General features: G+C 40.5%; 1 protein-coding gene and 3 pseudogenes across 3 annotated transcripts in view; all 4 read right to left on the bottom strand.

Annotated features, from left to right (window-relative positions):
* LOC113019084 (uncharacterized) overlaps positions 1-6,142 on the bottom strand; it is a 36,965-nt gene extending 30,823 nt beyond the window's left edge. The window contains exons 1-2 of the mRNA XM_080295689.1: positions 6,124-6,142; positions 2,796-3,107 (exon numbers count right to left, since the gene is read on the bottom strand). Of these exons, the coding sequence (XP_080151815.1) occupies positions 2,796-3,107; positions 6,124-6,142 (331 nt within the window). The remainder of the gene's footprint in view (positions 1-2,795; positions 3,108-6,123) is intronic.
* Positions 6,143-9,152: 3,010 nt separating this feature from the next.
* Positions 9,153-11,724, bottom strand: LOC145423344 (scavenger receptor cysteine-rich domain-containing protein DMBT1-like; annotated as a pseudogene).
* A 1,662-nt stretch (positions 11,725-13,386) lies between these two features.
* On the bottom strand, positions 13,387-14,993 carry LOC145423343 (scavenger receptor cysteine-rich domain-containing group B protein-like; annotated as a pseudogene). Its single transcript, XR_013904388.1, has 2 exons — positions 14,973-14,993; positions 13,387-14,497 (listed from the first exon to the last, which is right to left on the bottom strand). The product of XR_013904388.1 is annotated as a scavenger receptor cysteine-rich domain-containing group B protein-like (transcript).
* A 460-nt stretch (positions 14,994-15,453) lies between these two features.
* On the bottom strand, positions 15,454-17,777 carry LOC145423342 (scavenger receptor cysteine-rich domain-containing group B protein pseudogene; annotated as a pseudogene). Its single transcript, XR_013904387.1, has 3 exons — positions 17,738-17,777; positions 16,554-17,309; positions 15,454-15,464 (listed from the first exon to the last, which is right to left on the bottom strand). The product of XR_013904387.1 is annotated as a scavenger receptor cysteine-rich domain-containing group B protein pseudogene (transcript).
* Positions 17,778-18,069: the final 292 nt, after the last annotated feature.

The following is an 18,069-nucleotide window of genomic DNA, read 5'->3' as shown; positions in this document are numbered from 1 at the left end:
GCACACACAGATATCCCCCTAAAATAGCTAAAACTAAAAACAAACTAAAAACTACTTCCAAAAACATTCAGCTTTGATATTAATGAGTTTTTTGGGTTCATTGAGAACATGGTTGTTGTTCAATAATAAAATTATTCCTCAAAAATGCAACTTGCTTAATAATTCTGCACTCCCTGTATCTGTAATCTTGTAAGTTCTTTAACCCTTTAAGACCTACCATAGAACCAAGTCCCCCAGAGCTTATATTATATTTTTACATGCTGTAGTGCCATTTTTGGGAGCATTTCAAGTTGCTATACTTAAATACAACCACTATAACCCAAATTTTAATAATATGTATGCATTAAGTGCATAGTAACTACATAAATTGCAAAAAAGTGCAATAAACTACAAAAAATTGAAAATCGTTTTTGTTTTTTTAACATATATTTCTAGTTAGAGAAATTTAAGAGGCTTCATAGTTTTACTTTTGAAATACACCAATTTTTATATACTGCAGGAAAAAACGAAAATAAATATTATAATGCAAATTTGCAAAAAAAACCAGCATATGCATCAATTTAAACTATTTCCAGAAGTGTAATTTGAGTTGTAAGCATCCCAGAAATGATACAGAAGGGTCATAAAGTCAAACATAACTTTTAAAAACATCAGTATAGGCTCATAAGGCCCTGAAGGTAAAGAACTACATTTCTGCGAAAATGACGTCACTTCCGGTTTCATGCAGGTAATAGTGGACATGCAATAGTTCGCGCTGACGTCTATTCCAACGTAGGAAGTGTTATGAACAGCTGATCGGATCGGCAAAGCGTGTTTCTGGAATATTATTTTTTTGTTGCTGCAAGTGCTTTTTATGCAATTTTTGCAAAGCTACATGTGGAAGGAAACCGTGACCGAGGACAAGCTGATGGCATAAGATGCAAGTACAACTCCTCCGGTTTCATGTGCAAAAAAATTATTGCGCTAGCTTACATGGTTGCAGTGCTACAGTGATTTAAAAATAGTTACGCAAAACAGAGCGTGCCCACTCCGACCGGCTTTAAAGGGTTAAACTTTACTGTATTTCTCTTTAGATCAAAGCTGCATTTTTAGGGAAAGGTTCAACATTTCCCCAATCAAATATTCCTCAGTAGTGATGTGTCATTCACTTTGTAGTGAATCAGAAGAACCAACTCCCATCAAGTGAGAGTCACCTCACCACTTTTTGTTTTTAAAAAGGTTTCTTGTGTTGCCACAGTATTGATTGATTGATTGATTGACTGATCATACTTTATTCATCCCGAGGGAAATTGGGTTAAGGCTGCCAACCGTGCCAGCGCCGTGTTACCCTTCCGACCATTACATACATTACACAAACATCACATGGGGAAGACAGGTCAGAGGGGTATAACATGGAAAAAGCACAACATGAGGAAAGATAAGGAGAAAAAAAATAACTCCCCCCAGACTGAGCTGCAATAGGGAGATCAGTTTGAGAACAGAAAAAAACACCTCTGCACATAGCACATGAAAAAAAACTCTTAATACACCAAAGAAACACATGACAAGCAACAGGGATGGGTAAAGGGTGAGAGACAGCCGATTTAGTCAGTACATCCGGGCCTGCAGCCTATGCGCTGGTCTCCTTGATCCACCGTCAGCATCGGAGGGTAATAAGCGTCGAAGGCGTTTGGGGGGTAGGGGGGATGAGTGTACATCTGCATGTGTATATATGTCTGTGTGCATGTGTGTGTGTGTCCAGAGTTCAGCTGAGACAGTGTCCTTCGCCCTGCCAGGCTAAGTAAACAGTCTTCCAGCCAACCCAGGTGGCCTTGCATAGAATGGGAAGAACAGTCTAAACACAGTCGTGTTCTTGTTTGGCTCCAGCCTTGAGGCTGCAGCTGGCATGAAGTGATGGTGTTTTTTACTTTAGTGCGAACAACTCATATGAATTTCAAAGCTTTTCTAACAGTCCAACACTGGTCTCCCAATCTCCCGTTGGAGAGCCGTGAGATTCTCCATGATGTTATCAACCTTAAGCTCCGTGATGTTGTCATTCTTGTGCTCAAAGAGCCTATTCTGAGAACTTACGACCGCAGTGAGCTGCTCCAAGATTGAATCCAATGTACACTCAGAGGTCTTGTTCTGCGTATTCACAGCAGCCGTAAGCTTCTCCAAGATCTTGTAATTGCTGCACTCAATGAGCCCATTTTGAGAAACTCACGCCTCGTCCCATCGTTTCAATCCCAGTGGGCAGCCTTGTGGGGATTTGAACAGCCGGTTCCGCTTTCTTAATTCTTCGATAAGTCAGGGCCAAACCAGCTCCGATCAGCAAGAACCCTGTTATCATGGTTCCGAATAGGTAGATATCTTCAGCACTCAGGCTCACCCAAGCCCAAACTTCTCGTTGAGAAAAGGGTGTCAATTGCATTCAGGGACCAGATGATCAAATCCATAATTCCTCTTTTAGATTTTAGAGAACAGACTGTGAGAGAATGTTCCAGGGAAAAGTAATACAAAAAACACGAGACTAGACAAGGACATAAGAGGCTAAGCAGGGAGAGGAGGAAGAGGAGAAAAGTGCGACTGCCTTTGTCAAGAGCAAGAGTCTTCCCACACAAAATAATTTCTGCTAAACGTAAGCGCAGATATGATCTGTGAAAAAAAGTCAAGATTGTGTGTTTTGTGGTCTAAGGTTTTGTGCCCAGGGTTTCTCATTGTCTCACACATTTGCCGAGCCTTAGCAAGCACATGAATGAGAGGCGGAGGCGATTAAAGTTTATATTAACAGGTTATTAATCAAAAGAATATCTCACCTGAACAGATGATAGCAGCATCCTGACCATGTTCACATCTGTTTGATCCAAATCCACTGTGTTGACACTCAGTTAGAGAACTTTCATTTCCTGAACAGGTGACATTGTCAAGCCAGATCTGTCCAGTTCCTGCACCAAAGTGAGCTGATTGAGGAACTTCCAGTGCCGACCCACAGTTTAACTGTCTGCAAACCACCTCAGCATCATTTAAGTCCCAGCCATCATCACAGACTGTTCCCCAGCTGTTATTGTGATAAACTTCAACTCTGCCAGAGCATCGAGTCGATCCAGATCCAGTTAATCTGATTGGACCTTTTAATGAAAAACATGTGACACAAACGATGTTTTCATATATGTCTCTTAAAGAAAACAAAGATACATATCACACAAAAATACATTAACATGCAGTATGTTCCATGCCAAAAAGTGATGTCACCTGAACAGATGACACCAGCATCATAATAATGTATATTGTAGTAGTAGTAGTAGTAGTAGTAGTAGTAGGGATTTCCCCATCCAGGGTGTTGACATTCAGTTAGAGAACTTTCACTTCCTGAACAGCTCACACCACTGAGCCAGATCTGTCCAGTTCCTGCACCAAAGTAAGCTGATCGAGGAGCTTGTAGTGCAGTCCCACAGTTTAACTGTCTGCAAACCACCTCGGCATCATTTAAGTCCCAGTTATAATCAGAGACTGTTCCCCAGACATTATCATGATAAACTTCAACTCTGCCAGAACATCGGCTCGATCCAGAACCAGCCAACCTGATCACATCTAAAAGGCAAAGAACATGAAAAACAGTTAAATACAGCCTTACATCAAAAAAGACTATCTTGCAATATCATGTTGATCCAGCAGTTTTCACACCTGAACAGATGACAGCAGCATCCTGACCATGTTCACATCTGTTTGATCCAAATCCACTGTGCTGACACTCAGTCAAAGAACTTTCATTTCCTGAACAGGTCACATGATCAAGCCAGATCTGTCCAGTTCCTGCACCAAAGTGAGCTGAATGAGGAACTTCCAGTGCCGACCCACAGTTTAACTGTCTGCAAACCACCTCAGCATCATTTAAGTCCCAGCCATCATCACAGACTGTTCCCCAGCTGTTATTGTGATAAACTTCAACTCTTCCAGAACATCGAGTTGATCCAGATCCAGTTAAAATGATGGACACAGCTGAAAACAAAACACAGAGAAGATATGAAGGGGACCAAACAAACAATACTTTAAGTTTCCAGCCATAGATTCCAAGTTATAGCAGAACGGTAAACTGAAAGGTGTAATACTGTCAGTCCACACAGCTTTAACACTAATAAAACAGTCTATAAAAAGTCCAATGGATTCACTCCTGATCTACAAAGACATTCAGCTCCCAAATTTGTATTATGACAGAGTTTGTGAGGACTGCAGAACATCCACATTAAGAAAGTTGAAGCAGGAGACTTTGTTTGAATTGTTTCAATTACAAGACCTGAAAAGAACTATGAAAACTTCAAGTTGCAGACTTTATCAAATCTTTCAGGGGTATGGTCTCCCTTAATCATGCACACACACACTCACACACAGACACACACTCACGCACAGACACACACACACACACACACACAAGCCCGGTCAGCAATCTTAGTGAGAACCTTCATTGACATCATGCTTTCCCTTGCCCAGGGGTCAGCAACCTTTAACACCCAAAGAGCCACTTGGGCCCAGTTTTCACGCAAAAAAAACCACTGGGAGCCGCAAATACTTTTTGACATCTAAAATGAAGATAACACTGTATATATTGTTTTTTTTTTTACCTTTATGCTTTGTGTGAACAACTAAAGTAAGTAAGTAAAGTTTATTTATTAAGCACTTTTCACAGACTGGCAGTCACAAAGCGCTGTACACAAATATTAAAATAAACAATACAATCAATAGACATTATACACAATGTAAAAGATCAAATGTAAATAATGTAAAGAATATAAAATACGTAGATCAACAAAAGGCTTGTTTGAACAGAAAAGTTTAACTGCTTTTTAAAAGTATCCACAGAGCAACTAAGGTGTGTTGTGTGGAGCAGGGAAATTATTTTACTGCTATTGGTAAATAATCATCATTATTACTATTGCATTAATAATATAATCTGCAGCATTGATATTGCATTCAGTAGGGGTGCAACGATACACAAAATTCACGGTTCGGTTCGGTTCGATACTTTGGTGTCACGGTTCGATATTTTTTCGATACAAAAAAATGTTCATGCATTTTTAATTTGTCATTTATTAAAATTATAAATATATATTTTAACTCAAAAGTACAGTTTTTGAATTTAACCCTAACCCTTGTGCGTGTTTTTTATTTTGACAGCGAATGCGCACCTGCGGACCACTTATGTGCAGCCCTGGTTATTTAGCTCGTCATATTGCAGCCACAGAAATTCTTTTGTCCATGAAACCATAAAGCTGCACTTTCTTTTTGCCTTATAGTCTGATTTGTCATAACTTCTCCGTTTTGTGGTAAGCTTTTCTTTGGCTGTCACTTCTTCACCCTGACCTGTCTTATTTGGCTCAGCAGAACTGAAATGCTTTTACACACTCACTCACATAAGCTCAGCGATTCTCTGCACGATCAACCTCTCACATGTTTAAGCTTGCTGCGGGAGATTTCACTTGTCATGTTTGCATAGTAAGCTAACGATTAATAAGACGATGTCAGAGGAATTGGTGCACAAATTATCATCACTCACAGATCAGTGCTGTCGCTCTCTATACACAGTTCGCACGATTGCAAAGTGAAAGCAAAAAAACAAGCGCAAATTCAAACGCGACTTCAATATGTCACATATTGACAGTGGCTCACCGATGCCAATGACATAATTACCCAGCTACATTTCTGAAAGAATGCAAAAGCATTGAGATATATTTTTCCTACGATAGCCGGACGGGCAGGGAAGAGATAGATTTTGGTAGCCCGACTGAAAAAATCGCTAGCTCCGGGATGTCGGGCTAGCGATATTGCGAGCCCTGTATCTGATTGAGGAATCACTCATCTTTGGAAAAGAGAGTTTATTACAGAGAAATGTCTCTTTCCAAAATAAAAGCTATACTATCCGCTTCTTCTGGGCTATATTCTCAGCAGCATAAGGAGAATCATGTGCTAACAGCTGTCTAAATGACTCGGCTAAAGTTAGTAGCATGCTTGTTGTTTTTGTCTTTGCACTAGGATGATGTCGGTGTAAATGTGCAGTCATATTCGTTGTGTTCCCGCTAGTGCTTTCAGGTTAATCTCATTGAAATGACCTTAACGCCACAACACGGCAAATCTCCTATAACAAGCTACCGCCGATCACTCCGTGCATGGGGCTAGACGGCCAACACGTTAACGAGCTAACTGCGCTAACACACTAGTTCACACCAATGTAATTGAGCATTGCATGGCACATCCAACATACTGTTTTACTTTAGTCCATGACTCGCTTACCTTCAGGGTCATACGTCACATGAAAACCAAAATAATTCCAAACGCCAGATCTGAATGACGTTCAATTTGCCTGTTGCAAGGAGAGCTTAACTTCTGTCTCGCTAGCTTGCCCTGCGCTCTTCCCTCTGACTATGCTGTCTGTGTTGAGCGCTCAGTGGATCTGCGCTCGACAGTGCAGCCTAGGCGGAGTAGTCGAACACAGATTCACTGAGCGCTCAACACAGACAGCATCGTCAGAAGGAAAATTGATCAAATAAATTACAAATGTTGTATTGTTCGATACATATGCGTACCGAACCGAAAGCACTGTATCGAACGGTTCAATATCGATACGAATATCGTTGCACCCCTAGCATTCAGATGTTTAAACAGTGTGTGTGTCTTTCAGAAAGACTAAGTTGCAGGCAGGAGTTGACAGGAAGTTGCAGAGAGTTTGCAGAAGTGAAAGCAGAGTCTAAGTTATTCTGAGGAGCAGGTTAGACGAGGCTATTTGAATTACTAGGTTATTCAAATTGTCTGTTATACTTTTATATTCTTTTATTAAGCTTTTAGTAGAGGTTCTTGATTAAAACATTTATTCAACATAGTACATATAGTTTCAGTTAGGTTATTACACATAAGGATGAGACTCTGGTCTGGTAAAAGGTCAGAAGTGCAACGGGTGAATTGAGAGAGCATTTGAGGACGACATAGACACACACACACACTTAGTTAAAGAGAATCATTTATAGGTGGAAGTTTAATCATGTTTTGCTTGGGGTTGCAAAAAGAGCAGTTTGTCGCAGAACTGCTGCTGATGTGTCAAGATGATAAGCGAGCATCCGGCAGTGACAGGAAGTACCGGCCATGAAGATAGAAGACAACGTTCTTTTAAACCGTGTTAAAAGTCATTGTGGTTTTGATTTGACGTGTGTATATATTCTGTCTGTGACGTATGAGGGGTCTTCCCACGCGTGAATTCATTAAAATCAATTGTTTGACCAAGATCTTCTGGACCATGGTTGTTTGTACTCTCCTTCCTCAATTATGTGGACCTTAACAGTTGCTTATGAAATCCATGAAGTGCTACAGAGAAAATTACATTTTATTTATGTAATTAACACATTTTGAACTCTTAAAGAAATATAACAAAAGGAAAGACACCCGGCTGAACTAAAATGATCCATGTAGCAAACAAAAACTGTTGTGAGCCGCCACCCTTATATCGCCTTTGGGCTTTTGGAGCCTTGACATGACTTTTAAAAAATAATTGGAAAAAAAGAACTATGCTGCTAAAAGATGAAAAATAGATATTTGCAAAATTCTGCCTAAATATGTATTTTACCTGGTTAATGTGTGTGGCGGGGCGTGGTCTGCAGTGCCGCTGCATGGGAGTCGGACTCACCTGAGCGGCACCCGCAGTCACGCCTCGTCGCCTCAAAGTCTGTGCTCTCTCTGCTCTTGCTTTGGTGTGTGTCGGGCTGTGAGCTGAAAAGCTACAGCTGGCTGTATGCGTACAACAACCGTGTGTGAAAAGCGGTCGATAAAGAGATGCTGAAAAGCATGTTGATGGAAACATCGTCGGGTCTGCCGTGATATGTATACAATAAGACTTATGGTCCCGAACCTCTGCGCACAGCGCCTGCAAATCGGGGCTGCATGAAGTCACTTTCATCTTCACGCAGGACTGTAAGCTGTCATCTGTGAGGCATGAGCGGTGTTTGTTTTTAACATAGCTCACGGTGGAGAACAGCTAACGACATAATAAGGATCAGAAGATCCATAATTGGCCTACCTGGGGTCGAAAGTCTCGATAAATGCACAGCGTTTCGGCGGGTATACCGGCTTCCGCGAGTGTGACGCTTATTTTGAGCGATGAAAAAAATAATAAGATATAATTTTATTTTTATATTTCAAAATCACAATAATCTTCCAATTTAGAACTACAAGTTAAAAAAAGAACTAAACACAAATAAAATACACTTCAGCTAAATACTTCTAATTTATTCTCCCAAACCACCCGGAGCCGCAAAATCAAGACTAAAGAGCCGCATGAGGCTCCGGAGCCACGGGTTGCCGACCCCTGGCCTAACCGTAGCCCTTACCCTAAACCTAACCATAACCTAATTGTAACCCTGACACTAAAACCACATTTTGAGCATCAAGAACGCCTTTACAAGCCTTCAAACTTTTGAGGACCGGTTTGTGTGTCCTCACAAGTGACTGTTGGTTCTCACAAGTGTAGTAGAATGAAGATGTCGGTCCTCACAAAGAGAGATATACAGGAACACACACACACATATGTCAGGCTGACTTTCCCTCTCTGAAAATATCTTCCATGTCCCGCTCATAAATGTTCATTTGAAACTATTAAAATGTTCCTTTAAGGTATTTAAATGAAATCTCTAATCTTATAAGTTATTTAAAAAGTAATGTATAGCTCTCTGGATCTGAGCTGCGTTTAAAGAGAAAGATGCAAACATTTTACCACTCAAATATTCTACAGTGTGGTTCTTGCACAGGTGAGTTTGACTGTTCACACTGAATTTCATTATAAAACACACTAATAAGTGGAAGACGGAAGTCTAAAAAAAAAAGGTTGTTTTTACAGTGTTTAACATTCATCTGATGATCAAAAGAATATCTCACCTGAACAGATGACAGCAGCATCCTGACCATGTTCACATGTGTTTGAACCAAATCCACTGTGTTGACACTCAGTTAGAGAACTTTCATTTCCTGAACAGGTCACATGATCAAGCCAGATCTGTCCAGTTCCTGCACCAAAGTGAGCTGATTGAGGAACTTCCAGTGCCGACCCACAGTTTAACTGTCTGCAAACCACCCCAGCATCATTTAAGTCCCAGCCATCATCACAGACTGTTCCCCAGCTGTTATTGTGATAAACTTCAACTCTGCCAGAACACCGACTTGATCCAGATCCAGTTAATCTGATTGGACCTTTTAATGAAAAACACGTGACACAAACGATGTTTTAATATATGTCTCTTAAAGAAAGCAAAGATACATATCACACAAAAATACATTAACATGCAGTATGTTCCATGCCAAAAAGTGATGTCACCTGAACAGATGACACCAGCATCATAATAATGTATATTGTAGTAGTTGTAGTAGTAGTAGTAGTAGTAGTAGTAGTAGTTTCCCCATCCAGAGTGTTGACATTCAGTTAGAGAACTTTCACTTCCTGAACAGCTCACACCACTGAGCCAGATCTGTCCAGTTCCTGCACCAAAGTAAGCTGATCGAGGAGCTTGTAGTGCAGACCCACAGTTTAACTGTCTGCAAACCACCTCGGCATCATTTAAGTCCCAGTTATAATCAGAGACTGTTCCCCAGACATTATCATGATAAACTTCAACTCTGCCAGAACATCGGCTCGATCCAGAACCAGCCAACCTGATCACATCTAAAAGGCAAAGAACATGAAAAACAGTTAAATACAGCCTTACCTCAAAAAAGACTATCTTGCAATATCATGTTGATCCAGCAGTTGTCACACCTGAACAGATGACAGCAGCATCCTGACCATGTCCACAGCTGTTTGATCCAAATCCACTGTGCTGACACTCAGTCAAAGAACTTTCATTTCCTGAACAGGTCACATGATCAAGCCAGATCTGTCCAGTTCCTGCACCAAAGTGAGCTGAATGAGGAACTTCCAGTGCCGACCCACAGTTTAACTGTCTGCAAACCACCTCAGCATCATTTAAGTCCCAGCCATCATCACAGACTGTTCCCCAGCTGTTATTGTGATAAACCTCAACTCTTCCAGAACATCGAGTCGATCCAGATCCAGTTAAAATGATGGACACAGCTGAAAACAAAACACAGAGAAGATATAAAGGGAACCAAACATAGAATACTTTAAGATTCCAGCCATAGATTCCAAGTTATAGCAGAACGGTAAACTGAAAGGTGTAATACTGTCAGTCCACACAGCTTTAACACTAATAAAACAGTCTATAAAATGTACAATGGATTCACTCCTGACCTACAAAGACATTCAGCTCCCAAATTTGTATTATGACAGAGTTTGTGAGGACTGCAGAACATCCACATTAAGAAAGTTGAAGCAGGCGACTTTGTTTGAATTGTTTCAATTACAAGACCTGAAAAGAACTAAGAAAACTTCAAGTTGCAGACTTGATCAAATCTTTCAGGGGTATGGTCTCCCTTGAACACGCACACACACACTCACACACAGACACACACTCACGCACAGACACACACACACACTCACACACACACACACACACACACACACACACACACACACACACACACACACACACACAAGCCCGGTCAGCAATCTTAGTGAGGACCTTCATTGACATAATGCTTTCCCTTGCCCAGGGGTCAGCAACCTTTAACACCCAAAGAGCCACTTGGACCCAGTTTTCACGCAAAAGAAAACACTGGGAGCCGCAAATACTTTTTGACATCTAAAATGAAGATAACACTGTATATATTGGGGTTTTTTTACCTTTATGCTTTGTGTGAACAACTAAAGTAAGTAAGTAAAGTTTATTTATTAAGCGCTTTTCACAGACAGGCAGTCACAAAGCGCTGTACACAAATATTAAAATAAACAATACAATCAATAGACATTATACACAATGTAAAAGATCAAATGTAAATAATGTAAAGAATATAAAATACGTAGATCAACAAAAGGCTTGTTTGAACAGAAAAGTTAAACTGCTTTTTAAAAGAATCCACAGAGCAACTAAGGTGCGTTACTTATGAAATCCATGAAGTGCTAATGAAAAAATTACATTTTATTTATGTAATTAACACATTTTGAACTCTTAAAGAAATATAACAAAAGGAAAGACACCCGGCTGAACTAAAATGATCCATGTAGCAAACAAAAACTGTTGTGAGCCGCCACCCTTATATCGCCTTTGGGCTTTTGGAGCCTTGACATGACTTTTAAAAAATAATTGGAAAAAAAGAACTATGCTGCTAAAAGATGAAAAATAGATATTTGCAAAATTCTGCCTAAATATGTATTTTACCTGGTTAATGTGTGTGGCGGGGCGTGGTCTGCAGTGCCGCTGCATGGGAGTCGGACTCACCTGAGCGGCACCCGCAGTCACGCCTCGTCGCCTCAAAGTCTGTGCTCTCTCTGCTGTTGCTTTGGTGTGTGTCGGGCTGTGAGCTGAAAAGCTACAGCCGGCTGTATGCGTACAACAACCGTGTGTGAAAAGTGGTCGATAAAGAGATGCTGAAAAGCATGTTGATGGAAACATCGTCGGGTCTGCCGTGATATGTATACAATAAGACTTATGGTCCCGAACCTCTGCGCACAGCGCCTGCAAATCGGGGCTGCATGAAGTCACTTTCATCTTCACGCAGGACTGTAAGCTGTCATCTGTGAGGCATGAGCGGTGTTTGTTTTTAACATAGCTCACGGTGGAGAACAGCTAACGACATAATAAGGATCAGAAGATCCATAATTGGCCTACCTGGGGTTGAAAGTCTCGATAAATGCACAGCGTTTCGGCGGGTATACTGGCTTCCGCGAGTGTGACGCTTATTTTGAGCGATGAAAAAAATAATAAGATATAATTTTATTTTTATATTTCAAAATCACAATAATCTTCCAATTTAGAACTACAAGTTAAAAAAAGAACTAAACACAAATAAAATACACTTCAGCTAAATACTTCTAATTGTCACGGTTCTGGGTCCGTTGGACCCAGTATTTTGAGTTTATTGTGTTTTGATTTAAGTTTTCATCAGGGATTGTGTTCTTGTTCTCTTGTCGTGTTATGGTGATGATTATGATTTCTATTATTAGAGTTCCATGTTTCTGTTTATCTGGGTTTACGATGTGAGTTTAGTTTCATATGTCATTTCCTGTCTGTCTCTCAGTGTCAGGTCTGCGTCTTGGTGTGGTGTTCTCATTTCCTGTTTTATTGTGAAGGTCTGGGTCTCATGTGAGTGTGTTCAGTTTTACCTTTGTCTCGTCTTGTTGATTATTCCCAGCTGTGTCCACCACCTGTGTGTAATTCCCCTGTGGTTCTCTGTGTATTTAAGTCATGTCTTCCGTCATTGTTGTTGCTGGTCCGTCTGTGTATTCCACCCTGTGTCATCTGTGTATCTACCATGTCACATCCGTGTGCTCTCCCTGCTGTCCATCGTCATTCTCCTCTGCTCGTTCTCATTCAGGTTTGTGCTTTGTAGTTTAGTTGTTTCCCAGTATAGTTTAGTTCCAGCTCCATTTGAAGTTTTTTTTTACTTTCATGTTCAATAAACCACCTTTACACCTTCACGACTGCCTGCACTTGGATCCTCCTTCATTTCCTCCACACGGCTCACCTCACTCGCCGTGACACTAATTTAATTTCCCAAACCACCCGGAGCCGCAAAATCAAGACTAAAGAGCCGCATGAGGCTCCGGAGCCGCGGGTTGCCGACCCCTGGCCTAACCGTAGCCCTTACCCTAAACCTAACCATAACCTAATTGTAACCCTGACACTAAAACCACATTTTGAGCATCAAGAACGCCTTTACAAGCCTTCAAACTTTTGAGGACCGGTTTGTGTGTCCTCACAAGTGACTGTTGGTTCTCACAAGTGTAGTAGAATGAAGATGTCGGTCCTCACAAAGAGAGATATACAGGAACACACACACACATATGTCAGGCTGACTTTCCCTCTCTGAAAATATCTTCCATGTCCCGCTCATAAATGTTCATTTGAAACTATTAAAATGTTCCTTTAAGGTATTTAAATGAAATCTCTAATCTTATAAGTTATTTAAAAAGTAATGTATAGCTCTCTGGATCTGAGCTGCGTTTAAAGAGAAAGATGCAAACATTTTACCACTCAAATATTCTACAGTGTGGTTCTTGCACAGGTGAGTTTGACTGTTCACACTGAATTTCATTATGAAACACACTAATAAGTGGAAGACGGAAGTCTAAAAAAAAGGTTATTTTTACAGTGATTAACATTCATCTGATGATCAAAAGAATATCTCACCTGAACAGATGACAGCAGCATCCTGACCATGTTCACATGTGTTTGAACCAAATCCACTGTGCTGACACTCAGTTAGAGAACTTTCATTTCCTGAACAGGTCACATTGTCAAGCCAAATCTGTCCAGTTCCTGCACCAAAGTGAGCTGATTGAGGAACTTCCAGTGCCGACCCACAGTTTATCTGTCTGCAAACCACCCCAGCATCATTTAAGTCCCAGCCATCATCACAGACTGTTCCCCAGCTGTTATTGTGATAAACTTCAACTCTGCCAGAACATCGACTTGATCCAGATCCAGTTAATCTGATTGGACCTTTTAATGAAAAACATGTGACACAAACGATGTTTTAATATATGTCCCTTAAAGAAAACAAAGATACATATCACACAAAAATACATTAACATGCAGTATGTTCCATGCCAAAAAGTGATGTCACCTGAACAGATGACACCAGCATCAAAATAATGTCCATTGTAGTAGTAGTAGTAGTAGTAGTAGTTTCCCCATCCAGAGTGTTGACATTCAGTTAGAGAACTTTCATTTCCTGAACAGCTCACACCACTGAGCCAGATCTGTCCAGTTCCTGCACCAAAGTAAGCTGATCGAGGAGCTTGTAGTGCAGACCCACAGTTTAACTGTCTGCAAACCACCTCAGCATCATTTAGATCCCAGTTATGATCAGAGACTGTTCCCCAGACGTTATTGTGAAAGATTTCAACTCTGCCAGAACATCGGCTCGATCCAGAACCAGCTAATCTGATCAGATCTAAAAGGCAAAGAACATGAAAAGCAGTTAAATACAGCCTTACCTCAAAAATGACTATCTTGCAATATCATGTTGATCCAGTAGTTTTCACACCTGAACAGATGACAGCAGCATCCTGACCATGTTCACATCTGTTTGATCCAAATCCACTGTGCTGACACTCAGTTAGAGAACTTTCATTTCCTGAACAGGTCACATCATCAAGCCAAATCTGTCCAGTTCCTGCACCAAAGTGAGCTGATTGAGGAACTTCCAGTGCAGACCCACAGTTTATCTGTCTGCAAACCACCTCAGCATCATTTAAGTCCCAGCCATCATCACAGACCGTTCCCCAGCTGTTACTGTGATAAACTTCAACCCTGCCAGAACATCGAGTCGATCCAGATCCAGTTAATCTGATCACACCTTTTATGTAAAAGACATAACACAAACTATATTTCAATACATATCTTAAAGAAAATACAGATGCATAACACTCAAAAATACATTAACATGCAGTTTTTTTCATATCAGGAAGTCATGTCACCTGAACACATGACACCAACATCATATGAATGTAGACTGTAGTAGTAGGTGTAGTAGTTTCCCCATCCAGAGTGTTGACATTCAGTTACAGAACTTTCATTTCCTGAACAGCTCACACCACTGAGCCAGACCTGTCCAGTTCCTGCACCAAACTTATATGATGGGGTAGCTTGTAGTGCAGACCCACAGTTTATCTCTCTGCAAACCACCTCAGCATCGTTTAAGACCCAGTTATCATCAGAAACTGTTCCCCAGACATTATCATGATAAACTTCAACTCTGCCAGAGCATCGAGATGATCCAGAACCAGCTAATCTAATCAGATCTAAAAGGGAAAGAACATGAAAAACATTATAATAAATCCTTACATCAAAAAAGACTTAATGGAAGACACAAATGAACAGACTAACTGAATGTTTTCTCACCTGAACAGATGACAGCAGCATCCTGACCACGTACACAGCTGTTTGATCCAAATCCACTGTGCTGACACTCAGTTAGAGAACTTTCACTTCCTGAACAGGTCACATTGGCAAGCCAGATCTGTCCAGTTCCTGCACCAAAGTGAGCTGAATGAGGAACTTCCAGTGCCGACCCACAGTTTAACTGTCTGCAAACCACCTGAGCATCATTTAAGTCCCAGCCATCATCACAGACTGTTCCCCAGCTGTTATTGTGATAAACTTCAACTCTTCCAGAACATCGAGTCGATCCAGATCCAGTTAAAATGATGGACACAGCTGAAAACAAAACACAGAGATTATATAAAGGGAACCAAACAAAGAATACTTTAAGATTCCAGCCATAGATTCCAAGTTATAGCAGAACGGTAAACTGAAAGGTGTAATACTGTCAGTCCACACAGCTTTAACACTAATAAAACAGTCTATAAAAAGTCCAATGGATTCACTCCTGACCTACAAAGACATTCAGCTCCCAAATTTGAATTAAGACAGAGTTTGTGAGGACTGCAGAACATCCACATTAAGAAAGTTGAAGCAGGCGACTTTGTTTGAATTGTTTCAATTACAAGACCTGAAAAGGACTAAGAAAACTTCAAGTTGCAGACTTTATCAAATCTTTCAGGGGTATGGTCTCCCTTGAACACGCACACACACACTTACACACACATACAGATGTCAGGCTGACTTTCCCTCTCTGAAATTATCTTCCATGTCCCGCTCATAAATGTTAATTTTAAACTATTAAAATGTTCCTTTAAGGTATTTAAATGAAATCTCTAATCTTATAAGTTATTTAAAAAGTAATGTATAGCTCTCTGGATCTGAGCTGCGTTTAAAGAGAAAGATGCAAACATTTTACCACTCAAATATTCTACAGTGTGGTTCTTGCACAGATGACTTTTATTGTTATTGTTAAGCACTTTGTGCAGCATCGGCTGTTGGAAATGTGCTATATAAATAAATCTGACCTTGACCTTGACCTTGACTTTGACTGTTCACACTGAATTTCATTATAAAACACACTAACAAGTGGAAGATGGAAGTCTAAAAAAAAGGTTGTTTTTACAGTGTTTAACATTCATCTGATGATCAGAAAAATATCTCACCTGAACAGATGACAGCAGCATCCTGACCATGTTCACATCTGTTTGAACCAAATCCACTGTGTTGACACTCAGCTAGAGAACTTTCATTTCCTGAACAGGTCACATTGTCAAGCCAAATCTGTCCAGTTCCTGCACCAAAGTGAGCTGATTGAGGAACTTCCAGTGCAGACCCACAGTTTAACTGTCTGCAAACCACCTCAGCATCATTTAAGTCCCAGCCATCATCACAGACTGTTCCCCAGCTGTTATTGTGATAAACTTCAACTCTGCCAGAACACCGACTTGATCCAGATCCAGTTAATCTGATTGGACCTTTTAATGAAAAACATGTGACACAAACGATGTTTTAATATATGTCCCTTAAAGAAAACAAAGATACATATCACACAAAAATACATTAACATGCAGTGTGTTCCATGCCAAAAAGTGATGTCACCTGAACAGATGACACCAGCATCAGAATAATGTCCATTGTAGTAGTAGTAGTAGTAGTAGTAGTAGTAGTAGTAGTAGGGGTTTCCCCATCCAGGGTGTTGACATTCAGTTAGAGAACTTTCATTTCCTGAACAGCTCACACCACTGAGCCAGATCTGTCCAGTTCCTGCACCAAAGTAAGCTGATCGAGGAGCTTGTAGTGCAGACCCACAGTTTAACTGTCTGCAAACCACCTCGGCATCATTTAAGTCCCAGTTATAATCAGAGACTGTTCCCCAGACATTATCATGATAAACTTCAACTCTGCCAGAACATCGGCTCGATCCAGAACCAGCCAACCTGATCAGATCTAAAAGGCAAAGAACATGAAAAAAAGTTAAATACAGCCTTACCTCAAAAAAGATTATCTTGCAATATCATGTTGATCCAGCAGTTTTCACACCTGAACAGATGACAGCAGCATCCTGACCATGTTCACATCTGTTTGATCCAAATCCACTGTGCTGACACTCAGTTAGAGAACTTTCATTTCCTGAACAGGTCACATGATCAAGCCAGATCTGTCCAGTTCCTGCACCAAAGTGAGCTGAATGAGGAACTTCCAGTGCCGACCCACAGTTTAACTGTCTGCAAACCACCTCAGCATCATTTAAGTCCCAGCCATCATCACAGACTGTTCCCCAGCTGTTATTGTGATAAACTTCAACTCTTCCAGAACATCGAGTCGATCCAGATCCAGTTAAAATGATGGACACAGCTGAAAACAAAACACAGAGATTATATAAAGGGAACCAAACATAGAATACTTTAAGATTCCAGCCATAGATTCCAAGTTATAGCAGAACGGTAAACTGAAAGGTGTAATACTGTCAGTCCACACAGCTTTAACACTAATAAAACAGTCTATAAAAAGTCCAATGGATTCACTCCTGATCTACAAAGACATTCAGCTCCCAAATTTGTATTATGACAGAGTTTGTGAGGACTGCAGAACATCCACATTAAGAAAGTTGAAGCAGGAGACTTTGTTTGAATTGTTTCAATTACAAGACCTGAAAAGAACTAAGAAAACTTCAAGTTGCAGACTTTATCAAATCTTTCAGGGGTATGGTCTCCCTTAATCATGCACACACACACTCACACACAGACACACACTCACGCACAGACACACACACACACACACACAAGCCCGTTCAGCAATCTTAGTGAGGACCTTCATTGACATAATGCTTTCCCTTGCCCAGGGGTCAGCAACCTTTAACACCCAAAGAGCCACTTGGACCCAGTTTTCACGCAAAAGAAAACACTGGGAGCCGCAAATACTTTTTGACATCTAAAATGAAGATAACACTGTATATATTGGGGTTTTTTTACCTTTATGCTTTGTGTGAACAACTAAAGTAAGTAAGTAAAGTTTATTTATTAAGCGCTTTTCACAGACAGGCAGTCACAAAGCGCTGTACACAAATATTAAAATAAACAATACAATCAATAGACATTATACACAATGTAAAAGA

Source organism: Astatotilapia calliptera, chromosome 3 (genome assembly GCF_964374335.1).
Source record: "Astatotilapia calliptera chromosome 3, fAstCal68.1, whole genome shotgun sequence".
Classification (NCBI taxonomy): domain Eukaryota; kingdom Metazoa; phylum Chordata; class Actinopteri; order Cichliformes; family Cichlidae; genus Astatotilapia; species Astatotilapia calliptera.
The sequence above is the reverse complement of the archived record's forward strand: the minus strand, read 5'-3'. Positions and strand labels throughout refer to the sequence as shown.